Source organism: Nelumbo nucifera, chromosome 6 (genome assembly GCF_055504915.1).
Source record: "Nelumbo nucifera cultivar China Antique chromosome 6, China Antique-T2T, whole genome shotgun sequence".
Classification (NCBI taxonomy): domain Eukaryota; kingdom Viridiplantae; phylum Streptophyta; class Magnoliopsida; order Proteales; family Nelumbonaceae; genus Nelumbo; species Nelumbo nucifera.
The window spans coordinates 28896685-28924245 of NC_142654.1; the positions used below are offsets into that span (position 1 = coordinate 28896685).

Below are 27561 nucleotides of genomic sequence, written 5' to 3' on the forward strand. Positions count from 1 at the left end.
GGAGGAAGTTTGTCTCCATGGATGTCACTTTCTTTGAGGAGACACCCTATTATCCTCGGGTTTCTCCTCAGGGGGAGAGCAGTGAGAATGGGGGTTTGAGTCCTTGTCTTCAGGGGGAGAGCAGTGAGAGTGGGGCAGTTCCTTTACCTATTCCATTGGGTGATGAGAGCTGCAATGGTGAGGGCGGTCAGAGGGATCAGGAGTTGAGGGAAAGCTGCAATGGTGAGGGTGGTCAGGGGGATTAGGAGTTGAGGGTCTATCACAGGCGGTGCAGGCAGGTTGATCCCGATCATCAGCAGTCCAGGCCAGCTCCAATCTCATCTACAGCTCCAAGTCTAGGTATTACAGTCCCAGGGCCCACAGAGACTTCCTCTATTGTTGCCATTTCACCTCCTACAGATGACCTTGACCTTCCGATTGCCGTCCGTAAAGGGAAACAACATTGTACCACATCTACAGTCCACTGTATCTCCCAGTTTTTATCCTATGATCGCCTATCTCCTACCTACAGGTCCTACCTTAGTTCCATTTCCAATGTCCCTACTCCAAGAACAGTGCAAGAAGCCCTATCTGTCCCGGAATGGAAAGATGCAATGCAGGTTGAGATGGATGCCCTGTTGAAAAATAACACCCGGGAGGTAATTGATCTGCCCAAAGGAAAGAAACCAGTTGGATGCAGATGGGTATTTACGGTGAAGCATAATGCAGATGGATCCATTGAGAGGTATAAGGCTCGGTTAGTTGCAAAAGGGTTCACACAGACTTATGGCATAGATTACTTGGAGACCTTTGCCCCGGTAGCCAAGATGACTACCATTCGGGTCCTATTATCCCTTGCCGCGAGTCACACTTGGCCTTTATACCAAATGGACGTGAAAAATGCTTTTTTGAATGGAGACCTGCAGGAAGAGGCTTACATGTGTTTGCCTCCTGGATTCTATGATGCAGAAACATGTAAGAAGGTTTGCCGGATCAACAAGGCTTTGTATGGTTTGAAGCAGTCACCTAGGGCTTGGTTCGATAGATTCAGACTAGCCCTTGTGAAGTTTGGTTACATACAAGCTCAGTCAGATCACACTCTATTCATCAAGAGGATAGAGTCCTCCTTGACACTACTGGCAGTATATGTTGATGATATTGTGGTGACAGGGAATGATAGCCATGAGATCGAGTCCCTTAAACAACTCCTTCATCAAGAATTTGAGGTGAAAGACCTTGGTGTACTCCGATACTTTTTGGGTATTGAGGTTGCTAGATCCAAACATGGGATCTTTATCTCTCAGAGGAAATATGTCCTAGACCTATTGGCAGAAACTGGAAAGTTAGGTGTCAAGCCTGCAGATACACCCATTGAACAGAACCACAGGATTAGTGCAGAGAGTGGGGAGCTTCTTGAAGACAAGGTTATGTTCCAGCGGTTGGTAGGAAAGCTCCTATATCTCTGCCTCACTCAGCCAGATATTACTTATGCTGTTAGTGTTGTCAGCCAGTACATGCATTCTCCTAGAACCACACATCTTCTTGCGGCAGAAAGAATTTTAGCCTACCTAAAGAGATGCCCGGGTAAGGGTATACTGTTCAAGAACAATAACCACATGAAGGTGGAGGTCTATACGGATGCCGATTGGGTTGGGAGTGTTGATGACAGAAGGTCTACCTTAGGATATTGTGCTCTTGTGGGAGGTAACCTTGTCTCCTGGAGAAGTAAGAAACAAAGTGTTGTCTCCCAGTTTAGTGCTGAAGCAGAATACAAGTCCATGGCTAACGGAGTGGCTGAAATCCTATGGCTAAGATCTCTACTTGAGGAGTTGGGTATTGAGTATGAGAAGCTCCTGATGCTGTATTGTGATAATCAAGCAGCTATTAACATAGCACATAATCCAGTGTAGCATGACAGAACCAAACACATTGAAGTTGACCGACATTTTGTACGAGAGAGGGTCTCATCTCAAGAACTATGCCTCCCTTACTTCACATCCAGTATGCAACTAGCAGATATCCTCACTAAAGCTGTGTCAAGAAAGAAGCTAGAGGCAGATCTATCCAAGTTGGGAATGATAAACATTTACTCCCAACTTGAGGGGGAGTGTAGAGAACACTGATGTGGGCCCCACACAGAATGTTCCTAGTCATCCTAGGGTTAGCTGCTGTTATTCTAGTTATTATTTATTTTTCAGTTTTATATTATTATGTGTTATGTAAATACCAAGGGCAGATGTGTCCTTTCATGTAACTAGCATAACCTATAAATATTAAATAGAAGTGGCGGCGGCAGTATCATTGAGATTCTGTCATTCCTTTCAAAGTTTGTGTTCTACTGCTCTCTCTCTTCTCTTTCTCCTCTTTCCTCTACACTTTCTCTTCTTTTCGAACCTGAAATTTCTTAGTGTTCAAGACTGATAGCAGTCTTGAACAACTACAAATGTCTCATAAGGGACCAACTACTGAGAAGAGGTATGGACATTTCTTTGACCCAGTGCATCCTTTGCCTTCATGAGACTGAGACAGCAGACTTGTGATGCTCAGATATGGATATGGACACGGGCATGGATACAGGAAATAGGGGAACAACTCTCCATTTCCTAAAATCCTGGACATGGTTATGGGTATCGTACCCCATGTTATATGCTCATATCTAGTTTTTGAAGCTGAATGCCATTTTTCAAGATTTATGTCTTGCCAAATTTAATTAGATTTCTAACATGTACGGAACTTTTTATGGCATAATTTGTTAAAACATATATATTTACATATTTTTAAAAGTGTTAATGCTATAAACTGTATCTAGAAGTATCCATGCAGTGAAAGCTGAAAGAATAGTTCAGTCTGTGCTCACCGCGCAGCTCTGCCACATTGTCTTCCTTCGGGAGGGATGGGAGAGTTTGGGTACCAAATGCTAAGGGGCATTTTACCTGCACCCTTTCTTCAAAACCTTATTTCCTTCTATTGAGGATCACCCTTTTCCGGTTAGATTAGAGAGAGGTATGGTATGGTCCAATCTCCCCCAAAGTCAAGATTTTTTGTGGGGAGGCTGTTAACCAAATTATACACACTTGTGAGAGGCTTCAAAGGAAGTGGGGAAAACACTAACCATCTTTTCTTGTATTGCTCTTATGTAGCTAGATTATGGCAGTATTTCTTCTCGTTGTTTGGGTGAGGTTGGGTAACACCAAATGAGGTGGGAGGCTGCCATAATCTTTCAGTTTCTTACAGAAGGTCCTTTTTGTGAATTCTTAATACATACATTTGAAAAGTTGGAAGTAGATAATGTTTTCCTAGTTTATAGTCCTCATTTTATGTGGATTATACACACTGTATACTTTTGGAACTTTCATTCAATATAATAAAAATCTTTACCTCTTCTTAAAAAGATGAAATGGGAAGATTCGTCTTTTATAGATTTTCTAGAATTTTCTTACACTTTTGATAGCTTGGTATATAGTGTGTGATGATGATTTTGAGCAATGCAGATTCAAGCAACACCCTCTCCTTCATTGTGTGGAAACAAGGAAATTTTGGCAGTTGTTTATGGATCTGATAGGATTAGAATGAGTGATTTCAGGCAGCATATTGGACTTGCTTCAACAGTTGAGTTCTGTCAGATAAGGGCCCTTAGGAAGACAATCATGTGTTGGAATGAAATTTTGCATGCATCATGTAGGGAGTCTGGGAGAAGAGGAACAATTGGGTGTTTGAAGGAACTAAACAAACTTCCTAGGCTCCAAGCTTTCATGCTAAATTGTTGGATTAGTCTTTAAATTACATTAATGTGGACATCAAATTTTTATCTAAAGGTTCAGGCGTTAGCATCTGGGTGTATGCACATTAAAAAAGAATCTAAGTCTAAATGTATTTATTAATTGAGATGTATTACACTTATTTATGAGACTAGATAACACTATAGATGTAAATCTAGAAGTATGAATGAGAATGCTTTCCAAACCAACAAAGCTGTATTCTTTTGAATTATATTCCCTAAGCCCAAGTCCCCTTCCTCTTTACTCCGGCATACTGCCTCCCACTTAATTAAGTGGCCCTTTCTACTTTCCCATGGTTTCCAAAGAAAGTTTCTCATTAACTTATCCAGCTTCTTGGCTTCCCTAGTTGGGATCCTAAAGGCAAACAGGAAGTAGGTTGGTAGATTAGCTGATGTTGCTCTTATCAAAGTAATTCTACCCCCCAACGAAATGTGATTCTTTTTCCACGAGGCCAATCTCTTCTCAATTTTTTCTACATCTGGGCATCAAAAACTACTCTCCTTAGGATACCCTAGGATTAGCCCCTAAAGGAATCCCTAGATAGGTCAGGGGCCAAGTTGAGATAGAACACTCTAAACACTCCACAACAACATCCACCTCCCTTATTGGCATACTATTTCATTCTTTATTAATAAACTTTTTAAAGTTTATTGATAAAAAAATATAACAATAGTTCTATTATACAACCATATGTATGTGAAGAATGAATGTAGTAGGGATGCAAATAGATCAGATCAGATTTGAATCAGGGTATATCCGAATCCGATCCGAAGATCAGATCAGATCTCACAAATATTTATTTGGATTCAAATCCGATAAGGGTGTTGGATATCCAAATTTGATCCGATTCGAATTAATTTTTTTTAAAATAATAAATTATTAAAAGAAAAAGAAAATATAACAGTTTAAATAAAGAAAAACAAGAATGAAAGTATTTTTTCAACTATTTTCATCATATATATACATGTTTTTTATAAAAAATAAATAAAATAAAAAATTTACAAAAATACAATATAAATAACATATTTATAAATAAATAAATAACACAACACACACACACACATATATATATATATCAGATCGGATCCTTTCGGATCGGATAGGGGGATCCAAATCTGATTCAATTTTTTAATCGGATCCAATTATCCGATATAATCCAACCCGAAAATCTGAAATGAGGATATCCAAATCCAACAAAATAGGATCAGACTTCGGATTCGATAGGATCATGATCTGATCCATTTGCACCCCTAGAATGTACTTATTGCCAAGGTTTAAAATGTTGACATGCACGATACAAAAATGTTGCGTATCATGCATTTCTAATGGTTTTTTTTTTTTTTCAGTTTGATATTTAAAGATGGGTTTGTTAGGTTGAATATTAACAATTGAAGCTGTTAATATCCCCTAACTCCTGGTATTTCGAGAATCAGTGACCTTTGATACTGATATGATACGCATGATACAATGCAATACTTATTGATATTTTAAACCTTGGTTGTTGCTTTCAAAAAAAAGAAGAAAACTCAAAGCACAAAGGAGAGCCTTCGGTACCTTGACTGACTTGATTGCTATCATTAGGTGGAGGAGAGGCATGGCCGCATGGGTTGAGGGAGAAGGTCAAGAAGAGGTGCTCAACGGGGAGGTATACTTTTGGCTTTGGGTGGAGTTTCTTCTAATGTTCAAAGAACTGGACCAAACATAGAACTGAAAAGGGGAGAGGTTCATAGGTTAGAGGTTCAACCACAATCAAACCGAGGTCAAGCCATGATGATGTGGCATATACATATATACCATGGGCCAGATAAATACTATATATAATATTATACAAATATTGTTGTACTTAAATGTGGTGGATGGATGGTTAGTTCTTTTAATTTTTAAAACAATTGACTAGGTTTCAAACCTCCAAACTTGCATTTTCTTTAAAATACATATGTATTAAAGCAATATATGCATTAATGTACTTATAAATGAACATAATTAATGAAGTGGATTAATGGTTATGTTCCAATCAACGGAGCAGTGGGCGAAGAGGAGAGGAGGAGAAGAGAAGGGTAGAAGAGAGAAAACTCAAAACTCATGCTGGCAGTGCCAGTATTTTTATTATATATAGTAGGGCGACTGTACAACTTAAAAGAGGAAGAAAAAGACCAAAGTGCCCCTTGCGGCATACACTAAATATTACATAACTCCCCCTCAAGTTGGGGCGTAGATGTCAATCATCCCTAACTTGTCACATAGATCATAATGGCGCAAGGAATTCAATACCTTAGTAAAGACATCTGCAAGTTGTTCCTCTGAGCTGATGTAAGGGGTGCAAACTTCTCCTTGCTCAAGCTTCTCTCTGATAAAATGCTTATCAACTTCAATATGCTTGGTGGTTCTATCATGGAGAACTGGATTTGCAGCAATGTTGGAGCCAAGTGAAGGCAGCAGATGCAAACTGATTACAGTCCTTACCCAACTAGGTAAATACAAAAAACTGCTAAAAACAGAGCACAACTCTTGCTGTCTCAGATTTTCACAGACCTGAGAGGTGTCTTCTTAAGGCAATACGAACTACAGAAAACATTTAAAGAGGCTGCTGCCTTCTGTCAGTTGAACCAGGTCACTTATGACCTACTAAGATTCTTCAAACATGAAGATTATTGGGTCTTCACACCCACGAAGAGGGATAAACTCACTTTATATCATTCGGTCAAGCAGAATAACTTAATCAGTTCTTGGTTTCAACACCAAGAACTAAAAAAAAGGGTGGTTTAAGCTTCTGTTCGTATTCAGTCCAGGGTCTCTGTAGTTTCCAACCCAGGAACAACAAAAAAACACAGGAAGAAAAAACACTGACCTCTTAGGGAGATTTAGTCAGTCATCCACTGGTCTCTGGGTGTTGTATGAATCAGTTTCAGTCCAAGAAACAGGAGCAGGACAAGAACAAACAGTCTTCAAATGGAGTTCATGTGTGTCTCTTCCACTTCTCAGTCCCGAGGAGCAAGAAAGAGTTTCGACTTGCAGGAGATGATTTACAGAGCACTGCCCTGCTCTGGTACCATGTTCCAACCAACAGAGCAGTGGGCGAAGAGGAGAGGAGGAGAAGAGAAGGGGAGAAGAGAGAAAACTCAAACTCATGCTGGCGGCGCCAGTATTTTTATTGTATATACTAGGGCGACCGTACAACTTAAAAGAGGAAGAAAAAGACCAAAATTCCCCTTGCAGCATACACCAAATATTACATCAGGTTACAAGTCAACGTGCATGAAATAAAGGTCATGGGTTCAAATCTTCTTATTAGCATTTTGAAAATTCTTTATGTTTGAGACCCGGGCAGTGCTAGGAAACTGGGGCCGGTTCACCGGTGGGTCAGCCAGTTTTAAATGGTTTTCTAGCTATTCCGGTTTCTAGGGTACAACCAAACCGGATATAGGTCCGGTCACGGTCCAACCAGCCAGTCTGGTCCGATTTCCTAAACACTGGTTTCTTCTACTGTTTCCTTATTCTGTTCTCTGTAAGGGCTGCTGTTTGTGATAATTTGTTTTAGTTTGTTCCTTGGTCGGGGTTCCTGTAGGTTGTGAGTGAGGTGTTTATGTTGTTGGGGGTTCTATTTTCTTGGGTGATTTCTTATCACCTTCCTCTTGTATTTTCTTTTTCCTTGTAATGAATTTTTTTACTTTATTATCAAAAATAATCATTAAGCTTCTTTTTTATTAGGTGGTTGTTTGGATTTATCTCTTATTGCTGAGCTATTGGGCTGTAGTCTTATTATTTTTTATTTTTTTATATCTATGGGCCTAAGTTTATTAGTTCTCTAAAAGTGTTTATTAGTGCAGCACCCTATTAAGGGAAATCTTATAATATGCTGCAAATTATGATTAGAGTTAATAAAATATGATGAAGGGGGCTGGGAGACGTTTTGATTCTTTTCTCCCAAAACCCTATTATCTTCCTTTCTTTCTTCTCTATTCATCTGAACACTTTTCTCTATTTCTGCTTGTTTTCTTGATTAAACCCTAGATTTGTTGCTGCTCTGATTTACATCTCTTATATTGTTGGTCATATGTATGTATTCCGAGTTCTTTTTGTTTTTTTAATTACTTCCTTTTTTTGCTTTTCATTTTGGGATCATAATATGGTAATTTCTTCCTAAGTAGAAAAAGGATATCTCAAAGAAGACATGGCACCAGAAAAAGCAAGAACTTTTTCCGTCTTTTGCTTACTTTTCTTTTCTCCCCTTTCTCTCAGTACTTCAACTGTTATGTTTTTTTGATTTTCTTGATAGACATGCTATCACTTGGTTCACAGCAGGCTGAAACTTTTTCCTCCCATGGCTTACCATACTATTCTGTTGGTCTCTGTATTAGTATGACTGCTGTGTAGAGACCAGTGAAGCGTTTCATATTTTGTTGTCCAGTTTTTACATTTAAATTAACATCTTAACAAGGAAATAATTCCACATATTAGATATAAGGACCATTTGAAACCTATTGCTATTTTCCCTTTGCCAATCCATGTTAAATCACTTATTTTCCTAATATCATTTACAGTGCTCCATTGGCATCTACCCCTGTATGGGCACGAGATTTTGGTTCTTCTGAGGAATTCATCACCGAGTTTTGTAGAGAATGCAGAATTGTTCGTAAAGGTAGTCTGTCAGTTCTTTATAGTTCAATTTTCTAGTTGTGGTATCTGTTATGTTGCTCAATGATTTTGTAATTCTCCCAGGTATTTTTTTCCTCTAATCATTCCAGAGTTTTTCCATTTATTGGTGCCTTTCTATTGTTTGTCAGAACTTTACTATGACATGGTTGTGTACTTGTATTCTTGCTAGGTTTGGCTGGTGATTTAAAGAAGGCAATGAAAGATGGAAAACCCATTATAATTGAGGTCAGATCTGTCAACTTATAAATTGTATATTGTAGTGATATTTTTATACTAATCTAATGATCTACATATTTAGCCAACACCTGTATATGGATACAGACATGGAGACCAATATGGGAGATCGGATACAGCTATCTGTTTCCTAAAATTCAGGATACAGATAGGAAAAGTGATATCCCATCCCATGTAATATGCTTATGTAAGTGAAATGTCATTTTCAATTCTTACACTTTGCCAAACTTAACTAAACTCTCTAAGTGTACACAGATTCATATATCAGTAGGCTAGCCGTTCACAGCAATGCTTGGCACATTGCTGTTTGTATATATACCATTCTTTTATATAATTCGATAAGTTTTTGATTGTTACTTTCCTACTGATAGCAAAAGGCAAGAAATAGCTAAGTTTTTTTTTTTTTTTTTAAGAAAAAGTTTACCATTTTATGTTATGCCTGGAAGGATTGGAAGAACAGTAGTTATTGGCTTGTGGTTCTCAGGGATTTTACTGTATATGACATAGTGATATTGTAAAGAGAATGTGCATCCATAGTGGAGGGTGCCTTGCCCACTCTTTTCAGTTACATACTTAATACAAATACATTTTTCCCCTCATAAAAAAACAGGAAGAAAATATCTTTAACTGTTCTTTTGATGTATTGGTGGGGTACGCGTATATGGGTGTTCATGGTGGTAACTTGTTAAAAAGGTCATTGCCCAATTTCAGTCCCAGCTATCTGAAGTCTTGGGAGGGATGGGCTGGATACAGATCTAACCCTTGACATTTCTTTTACATGGTACTAACTCCTTAACCATGTAAATTTCTTGTTGGGATCTCCATTCTGTGACATATTAAAATCCCATAATATTTATCAAAATTGAGTTTCTTTGAAATAACTTAGACACTTAAAGGAAGGATGATCACTTGTCACTGAAAGATAACCTTTCCTTAAAACACTTAAAAAATGAAGAGGTTGGCAGCTTTTCCTTAATGTTGTGTATATATATATATTAAATCAATTGCTTTTTTCCAAATTGAGTCCAATACATTTTGTTTTCTACTAATGGGGTTCCTTAGTTTGGTTACTTCTCATAATTAAAATGCATTCATGTAACTTGTGTTCTTATGTTTATAACAGGGAATCCATTTGGATCCAAGTATTTATTTAATGGATGATGAGAATAGAGAACCAACTAATTTACCTGCAAAAAAAGAAGAGCCAAAACCTCTCCCTGTTACCAATGTGGATGATGATGCAAAACAAAAGGAATGCGATACAACAAATAATACTTGTGGAGTCCCCAATGAGACTAGCAGCTGTATTGCTGGAAATGTGAGGCCAAAAGTGGTAACATCTGCCAACCAGGTTGAAGAAGTTTCAGGTTGTTTGAAATCTCTTGATTTGTCAGGAAGCTCTTCTGAGAGGCAAGGTTATCATCTGATTAAGATATCATTTATGTTATTTGGTGTCCTCTTTATTGTTAGTTTAGTTTTTCTTTATTCTTATTGTTAATTCTTTCTCAGTTTTTGGGTGTAACAAATGAATGATCTGCTATTGTAAATGGTGCTTCTTGCTTTAATGATGTGTTATCCTGTAGGTGAAGCTCTTAAAGGTCCAGGAGTAATTTCCAGTCACCTTGTGAAGAAAGAAAAAACAACTCCTGAACCAGTAATTATACCCATAGTTCTGAAGATGGCTGAGTTTGATCACAAGGTTAATTAGCTTTACTTTCCTCGTTTCTACTGATATTACTTGTTTTTTTTCTTTTGTCATTTTGATACCTATAAATTTATCAGAAAACATCATTGAGGCACATGTATCTTTGCTGGGAGATTCAATCTTCTGCATGTTCCTCCTGCTTTTGACAAGTGAAGATGAAACTTACTTTAAAAGGAGGAGCAAAAAGGAAATTTATACTGTAAAAATGTTGCTTATAGTACTTCCTTTATGCTGCCAGCCAGCATTTATTTTTTGGGTGCCGGGGGGGGGGGGAGGTGGCATTAGAGGCCATGGAAGAGTTTTTCTGGTATCATCAAAGTAGAGCTTCTGTCACTTCTTCAGGGCCTGAGATTATTGCATTCCCATCAACTGTCTAGGGTGGAGGTGGAAGGGGATGCTCGGGTGATAATAAGGTGGATGAGAAATGACAATGGTTGGCCAATGGTTGTTCTGACATCACGTTAGAGAAACTAGATATCTCACTGCTAGTGTGAACATTGAAATCTACCATAAACGATGATCAGCTAATTCACTTGCAGACATGTTAGCTTGGGGGTGAAAGGGGATAGGATAGGTATCAGTTGTATTGGGGATCATCCCTCCTGGGTTAGATCTTTTTGGGGTCTCACTGTGTGTATGAGCTAGTAGGTATGTATATGTTGTATCTTGATGTGGGCTTTGCCTTTGTGGTCGATCTTTGGTCCTGTCCATACTTTTCTCTTTTTTCTTTTTCTTTAATAATGTTCCTTCTCCCCTATGTGAGGACGCAGAGTGAAGATGATGGAGAACTTTGAACTGATGAGACAGTGGAGAAAGGAAGTGAGGATTGAAGCTAAAGAGTTTTTGTTCAAAGAGATGAAGGCAAGGAACCAAGTAAATCTAAAGGTGAGAGAAGAAAAGAAAGTGACAGTATACCTTTAACAAGAATCAACAGCTTGGTTGAAAGTCCTTTTGCAAGTGACAATAGCTTCGAAGAAAACACAAAACTGTAGCAATGTCTTGAGGAGAAATGAAAAGATCTTCAATGCTGAAATGAAGGTTAATGCCAAAGGATGGTTTATTATGCTGACCGAATGGTTCAAGCAAGTAGAAAGCAAATAGTCTGTATACCGATGGGAAAACAGATCATGGGTTGGGTTTTATTTGCAGAGGTGTTATAGACTTCCTTGTGGAGAGGTGACGAAGGTGCTAAAATCTCTTAGGCATTGAAAGATAATAAAACACTCTCAACCAAGGATAATATCACATGAAGAGGCATCAATGAGCAATAGAGCTTTTTGGAATGGTGCAGAAAATACGTGGTTTATGTCAATAGAAAAGTAAGCAACTGGAAAGCCATAGCAGAGGAGATTAGAAGGAGGCTATCCCCTAAATGCTCCTTGAACCTAATCTCGTTCCAAGAAGGTAAAGCCATATTGGAAGTAGACAACATAGAGGAGGAGATTCATGCCCTCCCAATCCAACAGAGGGCTTTGTGGTCGTAGGGTAGTGGAATCCATTAGGGGTGCTCACGGTTCAGTTAACCGAACTGTGGGCTTATTTTTGAAACCAAACCAGGGGTTCATCGGCTTTTTATATATTATAAAAAATATATAAATATATAATAAAACACTAGAAATATATATAAAATATTATATTTTAAATAATAAATAATATATTATATATTATAAATATATATTGATATATATATATATATAATGCATATTTATTAATTTATAATGTATAGAAAATATAAAAATATATAAAATGTATATAATATTACATAAAATATATAATATATGTATACGGTATACCGGCCGGTTCGGTTAACTGCCGGTTTTCTATTTTGGTTAACCAAAACCAAACCTGTACCTTTGGTTTTTTTTTAAATACCGAACTAAAACCGAATCGACTGGTTCGTTTAACCAAATTTTCGGTTCGGTTTTTCTTGCTCACCCCTAGAATCCATGAGCTAATAGTATCACTCTAACGGGTACCCCTTGGGTGAAAGCTATAGGGATTCTCTTTTATGCCTGGCTAGATGATACCTTTAGGAAAATCACAAATATCTGTGGAGGCTTCATCCAGAAGCTAGATACTTCGGACATTACTGCAACTTCCTTCAACTTGGTGGGTGTGAAACCGGAAGCAGTGCCAAGAGAGGTGGATCTGATCATAGATAATGTTACCTATAAGGTTTGGTTGTTGCTGTTGCAAGAAGCTCAACTCTGAGAGGACTGCCAAAGGTAAGAGATGAAGATGATATTGCAACAAAGAGGGGGCATGGCGCTTTGGTACAAGAAGCTGAAAGGGTTTCAAATGAATTGAAGGAAACCCAACCGTTTAATATTTCGAAAGGTTCTATCTAGATAACTAAATATGTGGTTAAATCTGGGCTGTTCAACCAAGATTGAAAGCCGAAGTTTAATTCATATGCTGAAGTGATGACAGGTGGTCAAGCTAAAGAAGTTGAAGGGATGCCAGGAGTTGAACTGACAATTGAACCAAGAAGCTCGAGTGAGCCGATCAACCAAACCACAAAATCGCGTGACCAATTAAAAGGTCAAGTGAGAGGTCTAGGGCTCTCTTTAAGGGATGATATCAATGGTTTATCATCTTCCTTTTTGATGCCTAAGGACCCCCCCTTAGACGTAGCATAAAAACAGAGAACTAAGTCTCATTCCAACTGCTTGAGAAGTGTGAATGCATCTAAAATGGCCTCGGATTGCAACTGGGCTTGGAGGTTGGTGGTGAGCAAGAACACTATGACCCCAAACAAGTGCAGTCCAAATTTTTTTTAGGCCTCCTCATGAAGACTCGGAGGAAGATAGTGACTGGGAGGATTTGAGAAAGGAGGAAAATAACGAGGTTGATCAACCCTCCAGCATTAGGAGTGTGGTTACAACTAAAGATTGCAAGATCTGGAATGAGGAAACTCTTGGAACAAATATTCTATTTGAAGACCCCTCTAAAGACTAGTTTGGCAATGAAAGAAGCTGGACTTGAAATGCCTACCCCAAACTTAGAGGGGGGGGGGCATAGAATTAGCTAAGAGAGATAGGATTTCAACCAACATAGTCATAGGATTAGGGTGTCCATACTTGGGACATTGGTCTTGATACTGATGTTCATATTGAAGCACAAGAGGAACAATTTATTGATGCTATCCGTGTGTTACTTGACAAGGACATACACTTAGCAGGAAGGTTGCAAAAAGAGGCTTACTCCATATCGGAACAGGGAGTCCCTAACCTCTCACCCCCTTTTGTTTCGTTTCCTAATCCTAGTGTTCCTTGTTCTAAAATCCCTTCTAATACTACCTTCCCTGTTGTTGTAAACCCGGCTGAGCCATTCCATTCATGAATGCTTGCAATTGAATTGCCACTGATTTTGGTGACGAGGAACCATTGGGTAGTGACATTGAGCAAGAGAGGGATAAAATCCTGAACCTTGTCGAGAAAAGCAACCTCATTTAGAAGGAATGACTTAATCAAAGAAGGGAGAGGCGGGGAGACAAAAAGAGAGGCAAAAGAAAGGAAAATGGGGGGAAACAAAAGTTTATTTGAGGAAGAATGGAAAGCAAAGGAAGAGAAAAAAGAATGAGATTGAAAAACTTAAGTGTGGTATAAGTTATGAGGAAGAAAATATGAGAAAGGAGAGAAGGAAAGGGGAAAGGCGACTCTAGGTTACATGTTAGGGTCCCTCAATTCAGTGAAATGAAGATTTTGAGTTGGAATGTGAGAGGTTTAGGACTGGGTGGATTCTCTATGGCCTCCTACCAAAAGCATTGGGATCTTTTGAAATTAGATCTTCTGCAAGTGTTTAAAGAATTCTTCATCAAAGGGGAAATCCCCTTTAGAGCAAATGCTACCTTTTTCTCTTTTGTATGCAAGGAGGACGTACAATCTCCGAAGGACTACGGACCAATAAGCTTGATAGGGAGTCTTTATACGATAATTTCAAAGGTTCCGTTGGAGAGATTAAAGTAAGTTCTACCTTCAGTGGTCTCACTGTTTCAAGGGGCTCTTGTGGGAGGCAGACAAATCGTGGATCAAATCCTATTGGCTAATGAATGTGTTGTCAAGAAAAAAAGTAGAGAGAATGGTTTGGTTTGCAAATTGGACCTAGTAAAGGCCTATGATCTAGTGAACTGGAGATTTTATTAGAAATTCTAGAAAGGCTAGGGTTTGGAGATAGATGGAGGATATGGATTGGAGGCTGTGTTAAATCATTTTCTATTCAATTCTTATCAATGGAGTGGCAAAAGATTTTTCCCCAGCAAAGAAAGGTTTAAGGAAATGGGACTCCCTATCCCCTTTCCTTTTCACTTTAGTGGTAGTCTGGCAGATGTCCTAAGCAAGATGATTATGGCTGCAGACTTACAAGGACGTTTTAGGGGTTGGAGGGTAGGGAGAAACCAAGTAATCGTTTCCCACTTCCAATTTGTTGATGATACAATCCTGTTCTATGAGGATATTGATATGGAAATGGTGATAAATTTAAAGGTGCTGATTGATAACTTTGTGGGTATATCCAGATTGAGGATTAATTGGAGTAAAAGTGGAATAGTTAGAATCAACTTGGAGGAGGGGGAAATTTTGAGGTTTGCAAAGGTACCTGGGTTGTGAAATAAGGAATTGATCTATTACCTACCCAAGCTTACCCTTGGGGGGAAACACAAGAGCTGGTGGATTTTGGAAACCAGTGGTAGAGAGGTTTGCAAAGAAACTAGCTCTGTGGAGAAGAAATTATATTTCCTTAGGGGGAAGAATCACCTTGGTTAGAGCCACTTTAGCAAATCTACCTATCTACTTTCTTTCAACATTCTGCATCCTCTCTAGGATAGCAAGACAACTAGAGAAATATACGAGGGATTTCCTATGGGAGCTGGGAGAGTTAAAAAAGACCACTTGGTTAAATAGGAACAAGTTAGTAAACCAGAAGAAAAAGGGGGCCTAGGATTAGGAAACATTGCTATTAGGAACACTGCATTGTTAGGAAAATGGTTGTGGAGATTTCCATTTGAAAGAGACAGGTTGTGGCACAAGGTAATCGTAAGCATTTATGGTTTGGAGGGCAATGATTGGGATGCTAAAATTGCTCCTCATACAACTTCAGCTTCTCCTTGGAAAGATATTCATGAAGTATACCCTATATTTCTTAGCTCTGTCCACTTTGATGTGGGAAGAGGGGACAAAATCCGTTTTGGAAAAGACCTTTGGGTAGGGGAATCACCACTAAAAGGTCAATTTCCTAAATTCTTTTCCCTCTCAATTCTCGAGAATGTAACTGTGTTCAGTTTGAGTACTCTCTTTCCCTTCAAGCCTTAAGCGAAACCTTGGTTTTAGAAGAGGTCATAGGGAAAGAGAGTGTAATTTGTAGATTGACCTTCTTAAAATCTTGGAAACAGTTACCCTAGGCCCAAATTTGCAGTTGGAGGATTCTAGACTCTGGGTAATTGCCATAAACAGACTTTTCTCTTGCTCCTCTTTCTTTAGACATCTAGCTTTACCCAATCATCAAGAGGTGAACTTCCTGGTGAAAGAAATTTGGTGTAAGACTATTCCACCAAAAATCCAAGCTTTTTGCTAGACTATTTTCCTTGGAAAGGTAAATACATGTGATGTGTTGCAGAAAAGGAGGCCTTATTGCCTCTCTCCTCAAATTTGTTTCCTATGTATGGATAGTGGAGGGACCTTTTCCCATTTATTAATATCTTGTCCTTTTGCGCTTTGTGTTTGGGAGTTTTTTGTTCTCTCTTTGGCTGCAGGTGGGACCCCCCTCAAGAGGTGGTGGATATTTTCAACCCAAACTTCCTGAGGCAACAAAAGAAGAATGTGGAAAGCTACTAAGGCAGCAACAGCTTGGGTGGTGTGGGAAGAGAGAAATAACAGAATCTTCAATGAAAAGAATAGGACTGTGGAAGAGGTAATAGATAGCATAAAAGTGAAGGTTGCTTTTTGGGTCAAGACTTTGGATTACTTCCAAATATGCTTTGTCACTGACATTATAAGATCTTGTAAGGAAGTATCGCAGTCCTCTAGAACAAAAGAAGTAAGATTGGAGTGGAAACCTCCAGAAGGCAATAAAGTTAAACTGAATTTTGACAGTAGCTCCTTGGGTAACCCGGGATTGGCAGGAATAGGTGGAGCAATCAGAAGTTCAGAGAGCAGGATTTTGGCTTTATTTTCAGGGCCAATTGGCATTACTAACTCTGCGAAGGCAGAGCTGTTGGCATTGCTGCATGGACTTCAGTTGGCAAAGCAATTGGGATTTAGACAAGTGGAGGTGGAAGAGGATTCAAAAGTAATTATTACATGGGCATCTTGTAATAGACAAATTCCTTGGATTCTCAACCATATTTTCAGGGAAGTTGAAAGACTGGCAAAGGACTTAAATGCTGATGTCAAATGGGTTAGAAAGAATGCAAACGGGCTGGCTGATGCCCTAGCAAAACAAGGGGTTGCAAGGTAGCAGTTTTATTGGACATCTTTGTAATCTACTTGTGTGTGGGGGGATTACACTCCTATAATCAAATTGTACTAATCCACCTTTAATCAATTTAATAAAATATCTTTGCTGATAAAAAAAGGTCCCTTTTTATTGATCAGCAAATAAGACTCTTATTAAAATCAGAGATAATATTAAATTACAAGAGTTAGGTTTCAGCACTGCATTGACCCAAGCTACAAACAATTACGTCTCTGCCCAGAACAAAGTAGGTCTATTTGCTCTCTGTTTTGCTAGGGTATCCGCCAGACCATTTGCAGTCCTTTTTACCCACCAAACTGTGAGTTGAACCTCCTTGCAAGTATGTTAATTTCCCTATAGATAAATTTGAGCTTCCAAGGTGCTGAAGTGATTTGCTTTTCCCAAGAAATTACTAGTAGTGAGTCTCCTTCAATTTCTAAATCTGTTGCTCCAATCTGCTCAGCCAGCTTTAAGCCTTGTAAGAGAGCTAGAGTTTCAGCCTGAATTGAGTCACCAATACCTATTGATCCTGAGAAAAGTGCCACAACTTCTCCATGATGATTTCTAAGCACACCACCTATACCTGCCCTTCCTGGGTTGCCAAAGGACCTCCCATCAAAGTTTAGTTTTAGTTTATTTAGTGCAGGTTTCTTTGGGTACATCTGTTTGTGCCACTTCACTCCACATCCTTAGAATGTCATCACCCAATGTGCAGCTCTGATTTTTATGGATTTCAAAGAAAATTCTTTAATCAATTAATGAAATCTCTATTATTGATAAAAAAAAAGAAATTTCTTTGGTTTCTTTCCTCCCATAAAGTCCATACCACAATAGAAAGAAAAACGGTTCCTATTACTGATACAAAAAAGGTGTTATAATTGAATCAGGATTTTTTTTAATTTTTATTTTCTCTAATATTGTGGTGCAAGGCTTATTGAAATATGAAATAATATTAACAATGGCATGTACTTAGTGATAGCACAAGTTGAGATCTAGCTTTTTCCAATGCAATGCTAATTGACAATGTCTATGCTCTGTTATGTCTTAATTTTGTTCTGAGAAGTTTATTCACGATTTCGTGATGTTCTCAGTTTAACAGTATTAGTTGATTAAGTTGCCTTATTTTTATGGGCCTTGTGTCATAATGATGAGGAGCAGATAGTCACCAACAATTTACAGACCTGATAAAAAGCCCATTGAGTAAGTCCCATTTAACCAGTCCATGGAGTGTTTTTTCAAGGCCATCTAACTATATGGGTCCCCTACCCAACGAAGTGGCTCTATTATGAGAATTTTATCCTTCTTCCCTTCATTGGTTAGGTTCCCTATTAGTATAATTAAGTATTAATGAGATCAGGACAAGCTGTGGTCTTTGGGGACCGGATCCGGTTTTAGGAGGATAGATGGTTTGCTGACAACTTTCTTTGTGAGGCGTTTCCATAGTATGGCTTCTCCTAGGGAAGTTATGATGCAAGAGCATTTGGAGTTTGTGGCTGATGATGTGCTATAGGACCCACATTTCGGGCATCACATACCATACTAGAACTTGGACCCTGGAACAACCTATGCAGTCCTTCCTAACAGTCATTGATGGGGAGGATGTCTCATTCTGTTGGTGATAGATTTGGGCCCTCATCATATCATTTTTTTTTTTTTTGAGAAAGGTAAAGTATCATTATATTAGTATAAACAAAAAAGTGTACAGCAAGATGATGTACTTAGGAGCCAAAACAATCTATTCCCTCTAACCTTGACTCCCCCTAGAGGTGTAATGTTGGGTCGTGCCAGGCTGGCATGGCCCGCAAACCTGGGCTGGGATGAGCCTGGCTAGGTCTTTTTTTTTCATTTTTCCTAAGTAAAAAATGACAAAATTTTGGGAAAAATAAAGTTTTAAAGATTCAGCATTCCTTTCACCTCAAGTTTTAAAGATATTTGAAACCCATCTTTGTTTTTGAGATTATCCATCACAATTTCCCAGTACATTTGTGTTTTGTTTGCCCCCTGTTTGGCTGTGGCATCAGCCAAACCAATTTAAACTCATTTTTTGATATTGAAAAGTCTGGTCTTCATAATCTTTGTTCACAAAGCGTTTAGCTTTTAACACCACCATGTGATTGGGAGACGTATAGATACTAAACATTAACAATCGATGAAATGAGAGTTTTCTCTATTTATCCCACTTAATATATGCTTTTATTAGTGTGCTACTGTGCCTTTAGCAATCTTTTTATGAAGTTTGATTTGCTTCTTGTCAAGGATTTTGGAAATATTACTTTTTTTAGTAGTTCATGATTGCCAATATTTTGCTTGTCTTATTAACCCCTTCTTTCTTTTGGTGGATCAAGGCGTTACTGGAGGAGTGGATATCCACTCGTACATTTGGTGATAAATGTCTAGCCCAGGTATTGAGAATTACTTGTTGTGGTTATTAGGATATCAGAACATGCACATTGTAGACGATAATGTAGCTTTTTAAAGATGAGTTCTTTAGAGTGCATAATATGTTACCTGAATGACTAGTGGCTACTTTTATCTTGCTTTGGTGTTTATGTGGTATGCACAATCAAAAGAAGAATTTATTAAAACTTGAAGTTTGATGATTCAATGAGACTGTTTTCATTTGTTATATCTACAGTGTATCATTCATTAGCTAAATAATTCCAACAACAAGAAAAGTGTCAGCTTCTTTATTATGCTCGAGATAATTGGTGATAAACGTGGCAGGGATAACATATGGAAGTACTATCATCTGAACACTAGGTTACTAGCCAAACCTGAAAGCTTAAGAAAATGCCTACTACTTGGGATTTGAAAAACTGTTTGCCATAGCAGCAAAATGTGGTGTAATCATTCTTTATTTATTTACGTTTTTTGAAGGATAGTTGAAAGAAATTATATACAAAGCTTCTTAAGGCATGAAAAAAAGAGGGAGAATTAAGTGGAGGGCAGCAAGGGCAGCAGTGGTGTGGACTATTTGGGAAGAAAGAAACCAAAGAATTTTCAATGACAACAATAGGTCTATGGAGGAGTTGGTAGAAGGCATACTAGTCAGAGACACACATTGGGTAAAAACATTGCAATTCTTTTGAATATTCTTAGTAAATGAGATAGTGAGAAAATGGTCAGAAGTAGCATAAATGGATAGAAGGAAAGATAGTGTGATACTGGATTGGAAACCCCTAGCTGAAAACAAAATGAAGCTGAATTTTGATGGTAGTAGCTCTACAGGCAATCTGGGGAAGGAAGGCATAGGGGGTGTGCTCAAGAACCACTTAATGGTGGTGGCTATGAATTGAAGGCCAATTGGTATTGGTGATTCGGTTAGAGTTGTAATAATGGAATTGTTGCAAGGACTGACATTAGCACAACAGCTTGGTTTCCGTGAATTGGAAGTGGAAAGAGACTCAAAATTTGTCATATTTTGGACAAGGGAAGTTCATCACCTTGGAGCTACAGGCATGCCTTCAGGGAGGCAGGTCACCTATCAATAGAACCCAATACCACCTTTAGCTGGGTTAGAAGAACTGCAAATGGGATGGCAGATGTACTAGCAAAACAGGGGGTTAATAGACGTTAATTGTTTTGGGCAAAAGTGTAAAACTTTTATTTTTTTACTTCAGATCTGAATTTAATGAATTTCTTTTTCTGATCAAATAATAATAATAATAATAACACTAAATTATATACAATTTACATGTTTGTAAAACATAGTATTACCTTTACACCCTTAATCATTTGACCATTTTTTTTGGTAAAAAAGGGGCAGCCCAGTGCATGAGGCTCCCACACCAATACAGGGTCTGGGGAGGGACAGATGTATGCAGCCTTACCCCTGCACATACTAACAGGCTGTTCCCAAGATTTGAACCCTGGTCACCCTGGTCACAATGGAGCAACCCAACCGTTGTGCCAAACCCACCCTCATTTGTCCATTTTTTGGTAGTAAATAAAAAAGAAAATTTATAGAGAAATAAGAGTACAAAAAAGGTGATAAGATATCACCCAACAAAAGAAAAACGAAGCCCCAAAAGCAGCCACACTCCTCTAATCTAGATTTGACTTCTAGGTTCTAATATTGTTAAGCATTGAGGAAAAGATTATCTGTGATCATCTAAACTTGCTTTGTACATTTAATCATGAGGAAACTTTCATAGTTCTCATTCCAAAGGAGCAAGGTGCATCCCACCCCTTGGGATTTTAAGCCAATCAACCTTACAAGAAGCTTCTACAAAACAATTGTCAAAGTTCTATGTTCTTGTAATGTCCATCTCCCTCTGTCAGATAGTCTTTGTTCATGGCAAGCAAATCATTGGCCAGATTATCATTGCCAATGAGAGTATGGAGAAATTCAGAAGAGGAACAAAATTCATGGCAATCTCACTTCCCACTGAAGTTTCTCAAACCTCCTTTCAACCTTCAACTTAGCCCGTCCATCCTCTACGAAAGACTACTTTAGTTTTTGAGAATACCAATTCTCTCCCCCTCCCAATGTAACCCAAATTCCAAACCCTTTAAATGTGGTCTCACTTCCCTACAAGTCAGCAGTTGGAAACCTATTATTCATAAACACCCTTCTTAATACTAGGAAATGTGCATGTGCTTTGCACATGGCAATTTTTTATGATAGCAAATAATATGCTTCCAACATTTTCGACATTTTTTTATTTACATGTCTATAAAAATTATTCGTATTTGTCATGCTTATTTTTGTTTAATATGATGAATATACAATATTAGAGATGTGCCTAAATGTTTTTTACAATTTTTTTTTTTTTTTGCATTTTTTTACTTTCATGTTTTTTTTATCTTTTTTAATTTTTATTGTTGTTTAATAAAAAGGTTGAAGGTTTGTAGAAGAAGATGGAGAATAGGTGATTAAGGAACTGTGAAACAGAAGTAGAAGAAGATGGAGAATAGGTTTGTAGAAGCTGCTAGATGGAGGAGAGTGATGAAGATTGAAGCAAAAGATTTCTTATTTGAAGAGATAAGGATTAGGGGCCAGCAGAGCTTGAAGATTAGGGAGGCAAAGAGAGCCACAATATTGTTGGAAGAAAGGTCTTGAAGTGATTGAATAGTTGCAGAGTTTTGTTTCAGAAGCAAGCTCCAAAGGTAAACAACTGAACTTTATGAAGTTCAACCTTGATGAAAGAAAGAACTACGAATTGGAATGCAAAAATAATGCAAAAGGATGCTACATAACACTGCAGGAATTCTTTGGAGGAAGAAAGAAGCAGTTAGCTTGTTTCCCAGAAGGTAAACAGGGTGTAGGATGGAAGGTAGTGGCAGAGGTACTGAGTGACTTTACTCAGCAGCTGAAAACAAAACAAGCAGAGGCTGCAGTGAAGGAAAAGAAAGGGGGTAATCACAAGAGAAAGGAAGAAACCACTGATAGGGATTGGATGATTGCAGAAAAAGGAAAAAGAACTTGTGAACTGGTAGCAACAGCAGAAAAAGAGGATTGGGGGAAGAAATTTGTGGTTGAAACTTCAAGTCCACCAAGGGATTGGAGAGGTATTGCTCAGGCGATACTCAAAGAATATAACCTGCAGAAGCCGATGGTGATTACTCCTTGTGAACCTTGTAAAGCTGTGATAGATCTGGGTGAAGATGAAGTAGAGATTTCAGCCTTAAACTTTCTTTCTGAGGCTGGTGCTGCTACAGTCTCGAATTGGTGTCCTCTATCTAACACCAAATGCTTTGAGATTGAAGACAATGTAGTAGTCAGAGTGCTTGGGTTACCTTTCAATCTCTGGAAGGAGGAAGTTTTATAGTCAATAGCTTTAACCTGTGATGCAAAATTAGAAGGTGTTTTTGATTGTGATCTCCATTCAGTTGCAGTGAGGTTAGGTGGTGTTAAACCCAATGACATCCCAAGGAAGATAGAGGTTATTTCGGAGGGTTTAGTAATACCCCATCTGGCTTGCTACCTCCATTGAAGCCCAGCTTTGGAAGGAAGGAAGAAGGGAGGAAGATGAAGGGGCAGAACAGGCCTGGTTGCTTGGTATGCAAGGCAGAGTAGACACTACAAAAGAGGCTGTCTTCTGAGGCAACTAGGAAAAAAGAGAGAAGAAAAAAATTTAACTACTTGGGGAAAGCCTGCTGGGCAGGGTGGGCTGAGGGATGGCAGGTCCTATGTTCAGTCGGTGACAGGAGGTTTAATTGGAGGAAGCTCTGCGCCAGGAGTTCAAATTTCAACAGAAACTGAACAAAGGTAGGCAAAGGTTCAGGGGTTAAGCCGGTCCTTTCTGGTCCTTTGAACCGAGGCCAGTCACATGTTTCTTTAAGTGAACACGTGACTGGTAAAGAAGTCGGGAGGCTGGGCCCAGGCCCATCAAAGATTAAGGGGCCTTTTCTTGCGAGTGGGCCGGCCGGTTTAAACAGTGTGAACCCAAGTCTTAAATTGCCACGTGCCAACTTAAGTAGGCACGTGACCAAAGGATTAGAGAGGACGATGGACCAAAAAAAGGGTCTATCATCGTCTCCCACGAGCAAAGCTCGTCTGCCGCTCGCAGGGGAGAAAGCTAGTAGCAGCGGAGTGGCAAGTTCGAACTGGGCTTGGGTTCCAAGCAAGAAGAAGAAAGTTTTCTCCCCGGAACGGCGCAATCCTAGGTTCAAGAAGCACTCGTTGACAGTGGAGACAGGGAGTTCCCTCATTCCGGAGACAGCAAATCAGGTCTTTACGAACACGGTCGAGATCTGCGCGACGGAGGAAGAAGGTAGCTCAGATTCAGAGTCTAAAGACTCTTCAAGTATTGGAAGCGTGGATCTGGAAAAAGCCAAATCCCTCGGTGCTGATGAGAGCCTTCACACCGAGTTGCTTTTTTTGGGACAAGACGACTTGGATGTTTCAGTTTCAGCTCAGAAGACGTACTCTCAATGTCTCTTATTATCTACGGATTCGGGCTCCCAGTTCAACAAGGGGAATGGTACTGATGTGGGTTTCCTGCCTGAAACAGGTACTTCTGCAGCTCAACTTGATGCATCAGCCATGGTTGGAAGGGACAAGGGGGGCAAAGAACAAGAGGAGGTGGTAAGGGGAAGAGAATCACAGGAAAAGGAGTTAGAGATGATCTGGGATCAAATCTGTATGTTTTTGGAGGAATATAGGAGAAAAGAGGAAGAGGTAGGGAAGGGTGAGGTTCAAGAAGGTTCAACAAAAACAGGGGATCAAAGTAGGAAAAATACAAAGGATGAATCAATTATGGGAAAGATGCAGAATGAGGAATTAGAGAGGATTTGGGGACAGATCTGTGCCCTCCTCGAGGAGTATAGGCAAAAAGAGGAATCTTTGAAGAAAAACCAAGAAATTTCGAAAAGGCAAAATAAAACAAGAGCAGTCTTAAGCAGATCTGGAACTTTTAACAACCGTAGGAAGAAGAAAAGATCAGGGGTGGAAAGGCTGATATCAGATATAGAAGAAAATTTGGAATTCAGCGGAAGAGGGGAGAGAAGGAAAGCCTATAAGTAATTCGCTTTACAAATGTGTATGGACCAAACAATTACAGAGAAAGGAATGAACTGTGGGAAGAGCTTTATGGGATTCAAGGGCTTTGGGATGGTCTGTGGTGCTTGGGGGGAGATTTCAATGTAATTCTCTTTACAAATGAATCAAATAACCCCCAGCAGGTCATTACAACCAGCATATGGAGATTCAATGTTTTTATTAATAATTGTGAGTTAAAGGAACTCCCGCTGTTGCAAGCTATCTATACCTGGTCCAATTTTCAGGAGGTACCAGCCTGCTCCAAATTAGATAGGTTCCTTTTCAATGAAAGTTGGGAAAATAAGTGGGCGGACTTGTTAACAAGGGCTCTACCTAGAGTCACATTTGACCATTGCCCCATTAGCCTAGGACAGGAGCCTTTTAGGCAAGGTCCTTGTGTTAGACAGTTGTATGCCCTTAGCTTCAATCAGAAATATGTACATTATGAATTTATTGTAAATGAATAAAGTACACTTTTGATTCATGTTCCTGTGGTGTGTTTCTGTGTAATACTCTTAAACTGGACACTTAATGAGACTTGTGTTAGTTTAGAATGTTCACAGCCATTGGGTAAGTCTGGGGAGATTTATCCTACCAAGGCTGACACTGGTGTGCTACCAACTGTTGGGGTGGCTTGTCTCAGCTACCAGGGTGAGACCCGAAGCACATGCAGTGTAGGATTAATAGAACCTTTGAACTGGACCAGATTTCCAGTATTGCCTTGGACCTTGGAGATAGATGGGCAAAACTGGAAAGTTACACCTAACCCCTAGACTCGATTATGATACTACACTAGGTGTCGGATTGGGCTGTTTTTGATGTACCAATCAGTGAGATCCTTAGCGGGGATCAAAACCTGGGTATGTTGGGACAGTCCGAGAATTCATCTGAGTGAGTGATCATAGTGATAGGATCAGCCCCTTTGTCAGACAAAGGTAATGATCGGGGATGCACTCTCTCTGATGGAAACCAAGACTGCCAGCAGCCGATTTCAATTGTTGAGATTTTGTTTTGCAAAATATATTTATATAAAGATATATATATATATATATATATATATATATATGTTATGGTTTCGAAATGATTTGCAAAAGGTTTTAATTCCCGGGATCCATGTAAGCAGAGAGTGCAACACTGTTCCTTGCAGTCGAGGGAGAGGTCCTCCCTTGTCGGGCAGTATTTGATCATTATGGGCTGAGAGGTTAAGTGTAAGACCATTGAGGATAATACCTGATGGGCTAATCTTGCATCTGCCCACAGTCCCTGGGTGTTACAAGGTGGTTTGGCCCAGGGACCACTTAGGGTAAGTGTTGGGCCCATAGAGCCCATAAGATGGGTTTCAGGGGGTGCACTGTCCATAACAGTGTATTCGGCCAGGCCTTGTAACAAAGGCTGGGCTGAACCCATGTGGCTGATGTGTAGATCAATGTTTGGGTCCCACGCCATACAAGGAAGCCCAACTGGGCAACAGTTTGGAAGGCTAAGTGAGTATATAACCTTAAATGGGCCTTAAGCCCATTTTGAACTGGGCTGATTTGATCAGTCAAATAAAAAGGGGCGAATTCTGAGATGGATCAGCTGATAGGATTGGGCCTAGACCCTATCCACTTAGAGAGTCCAAGATCTAAATGAGATTTAGATCTGGAAGCCTCCTAATTGGATTAGGAGATGGCTGATCTGATCTGCAAATAAGATAAGGGTTATCCCTTATCACTTAAAGGGACTTCTAATCCAAATATGATTTGGATCAGCAACTCCTAATGGGAATAGGAGCTGATCCCTTTAAGATTATGAAAGGAGAAAGGGGCGGCAACTTGTATGGATTGATGTTCAATTCTCTTCAGAGCTAAAATCACAAGAAGAGAGAATTCTGCACCTTGCGAATACTCTCTTGCCGCCTCCTTACTGCCGCTGCCATTACCTTCAGTTCGATCTCCAGTTCTTGGGAGAAATCAAGATCTGATCTTGATACCAATCTTTTGGGAAAAGATTGATTGGAGCTGTACCCACAAGCCATCCAGTTGATTCTTGCGAAGGGTCAAATTCCTTTGGAAGAACATTGCTGATTCTGCTCCATCCTGCACTGCGCCATCTTCAGTAGGAGCAGATTTTGGATCCTTCTTGGGCGTGAACATCTCCATTGGGAGATACTGTTTCTCCGTATCAGGTACATCCTCCCTCCTACTCCTTTTGGTTCAGATCTGATTTGGTTCATGGTTCAAGATTGATCCTTGAAAAATATGTTTTTCTAAAATAGGGAATTCGATTCCCTGCAAAGATAGGGAGAAATTTTTGAAATTCGCCCAGTCCATTCTGCAAGACTTGGGCGTCCATGCGATGGATATCCCATCCCTTCACCTTGACCCTTTAGGTTTGAGAACATGTGGTTGACTCACTTGGACTTCGTGAAGAAGGTTGGAGGAATGGTGGAGAGAAGATCTAAGGGGGGTGAAGTGGAAAGGGGTAAGATGTTGGGACCCAAATACCTTCCCCTAACCCAACACAGGGAGTGGAGCAGGCCACTACCCATCAACAGTACTCAAGGAAGCAGAAAGGACAGGCGACAGAGCCTCAGAATTAGTTACACACAGAGAGGGTGATTCTGTCGACAGAAGATATTCCCTCCATGATATTTCCCAGAGTTTGTTATCAGTTAGTTATTCTGCTTATCAGAGGATATTCCCTCTATGATTACACCTGTAGGCCAGATATATAAGGCCATAGTCTTTTAAAGAAGGAATGAATGAATATCCCCTGTTTTTCTCTTTCATTGAATCCCACTTTTCCTACCTTCCCTTCTCTTCTTCCTCTCCATTTTCTGTTTTCAGGAGATAAAACCACCCTCGAAGGGGCTTCCGAGGTGAGCGGTATCTCACCAAGTTGGTATCAGAGCAAGGTTGTAGACCAGCTATGCCGCAGACAAGATCCTCTACCATGGAAGATAGAGTCGACCAACTTGAGATTGGGTTCCACCAAGTACTGAACGAACTCAGGGATCTCAAGGTGGTCATCTCTAACCTCGCCTCCTAACAACAGTCTGGCGAGACTAGTCAGCCAACAGGGACCGACGCCTCTGTTTCCGGAAGCCAGGGAACTGGGGGTTACCCCGCCAGAAAGGTTACTAAAATCAATTTTCCCAACTATTCCGGTGGAGATCCCATTCCTTGGATCTTCAGAGCAAAGAGATTCTTCGAGTACCATGAAACCCCTGCACACCAGCGCGTCGCCATCGCCTCCATTCACCTTGAAGGAGACGCTATTCTCTGGCTTCAGTG

General features: G+C 39.6%; 1 protein-coding gene across 1 annotated transcript in view; it reads left to right on the forward strand.

Moving 5' to 3' along the window:
- The window catches only part of LOC104598508 (uncharacterized), a 58766-nt gene that overhangs the window by 16488 nt on the left and 14717 nt on the right, over positions 1 to 27561 (forward strand). The window contains exons 8-12 of the mRNA XM_010260610.3: positions 8300 to 8397; positions 8584 to 8639; positions 9772 to 10063; positions 10232 to 10347; positions 19149 to 19205. Of these exons, the coding sequence (XP_010258912.1) occupies positions 8300 to 8397; positions 8584 to 8639; positions 9772 to 10063; positions 10232 to 10347; positions 19149 to 19205 (619 nt within the window). The remainder of the gene's footprint in view (positions 1 to 8299; positions 8398 to 8583; positions 8640 to 9771; positions 10064 to 10231; positions 10348 to 19148; positions 19206 to 27561) is intronic.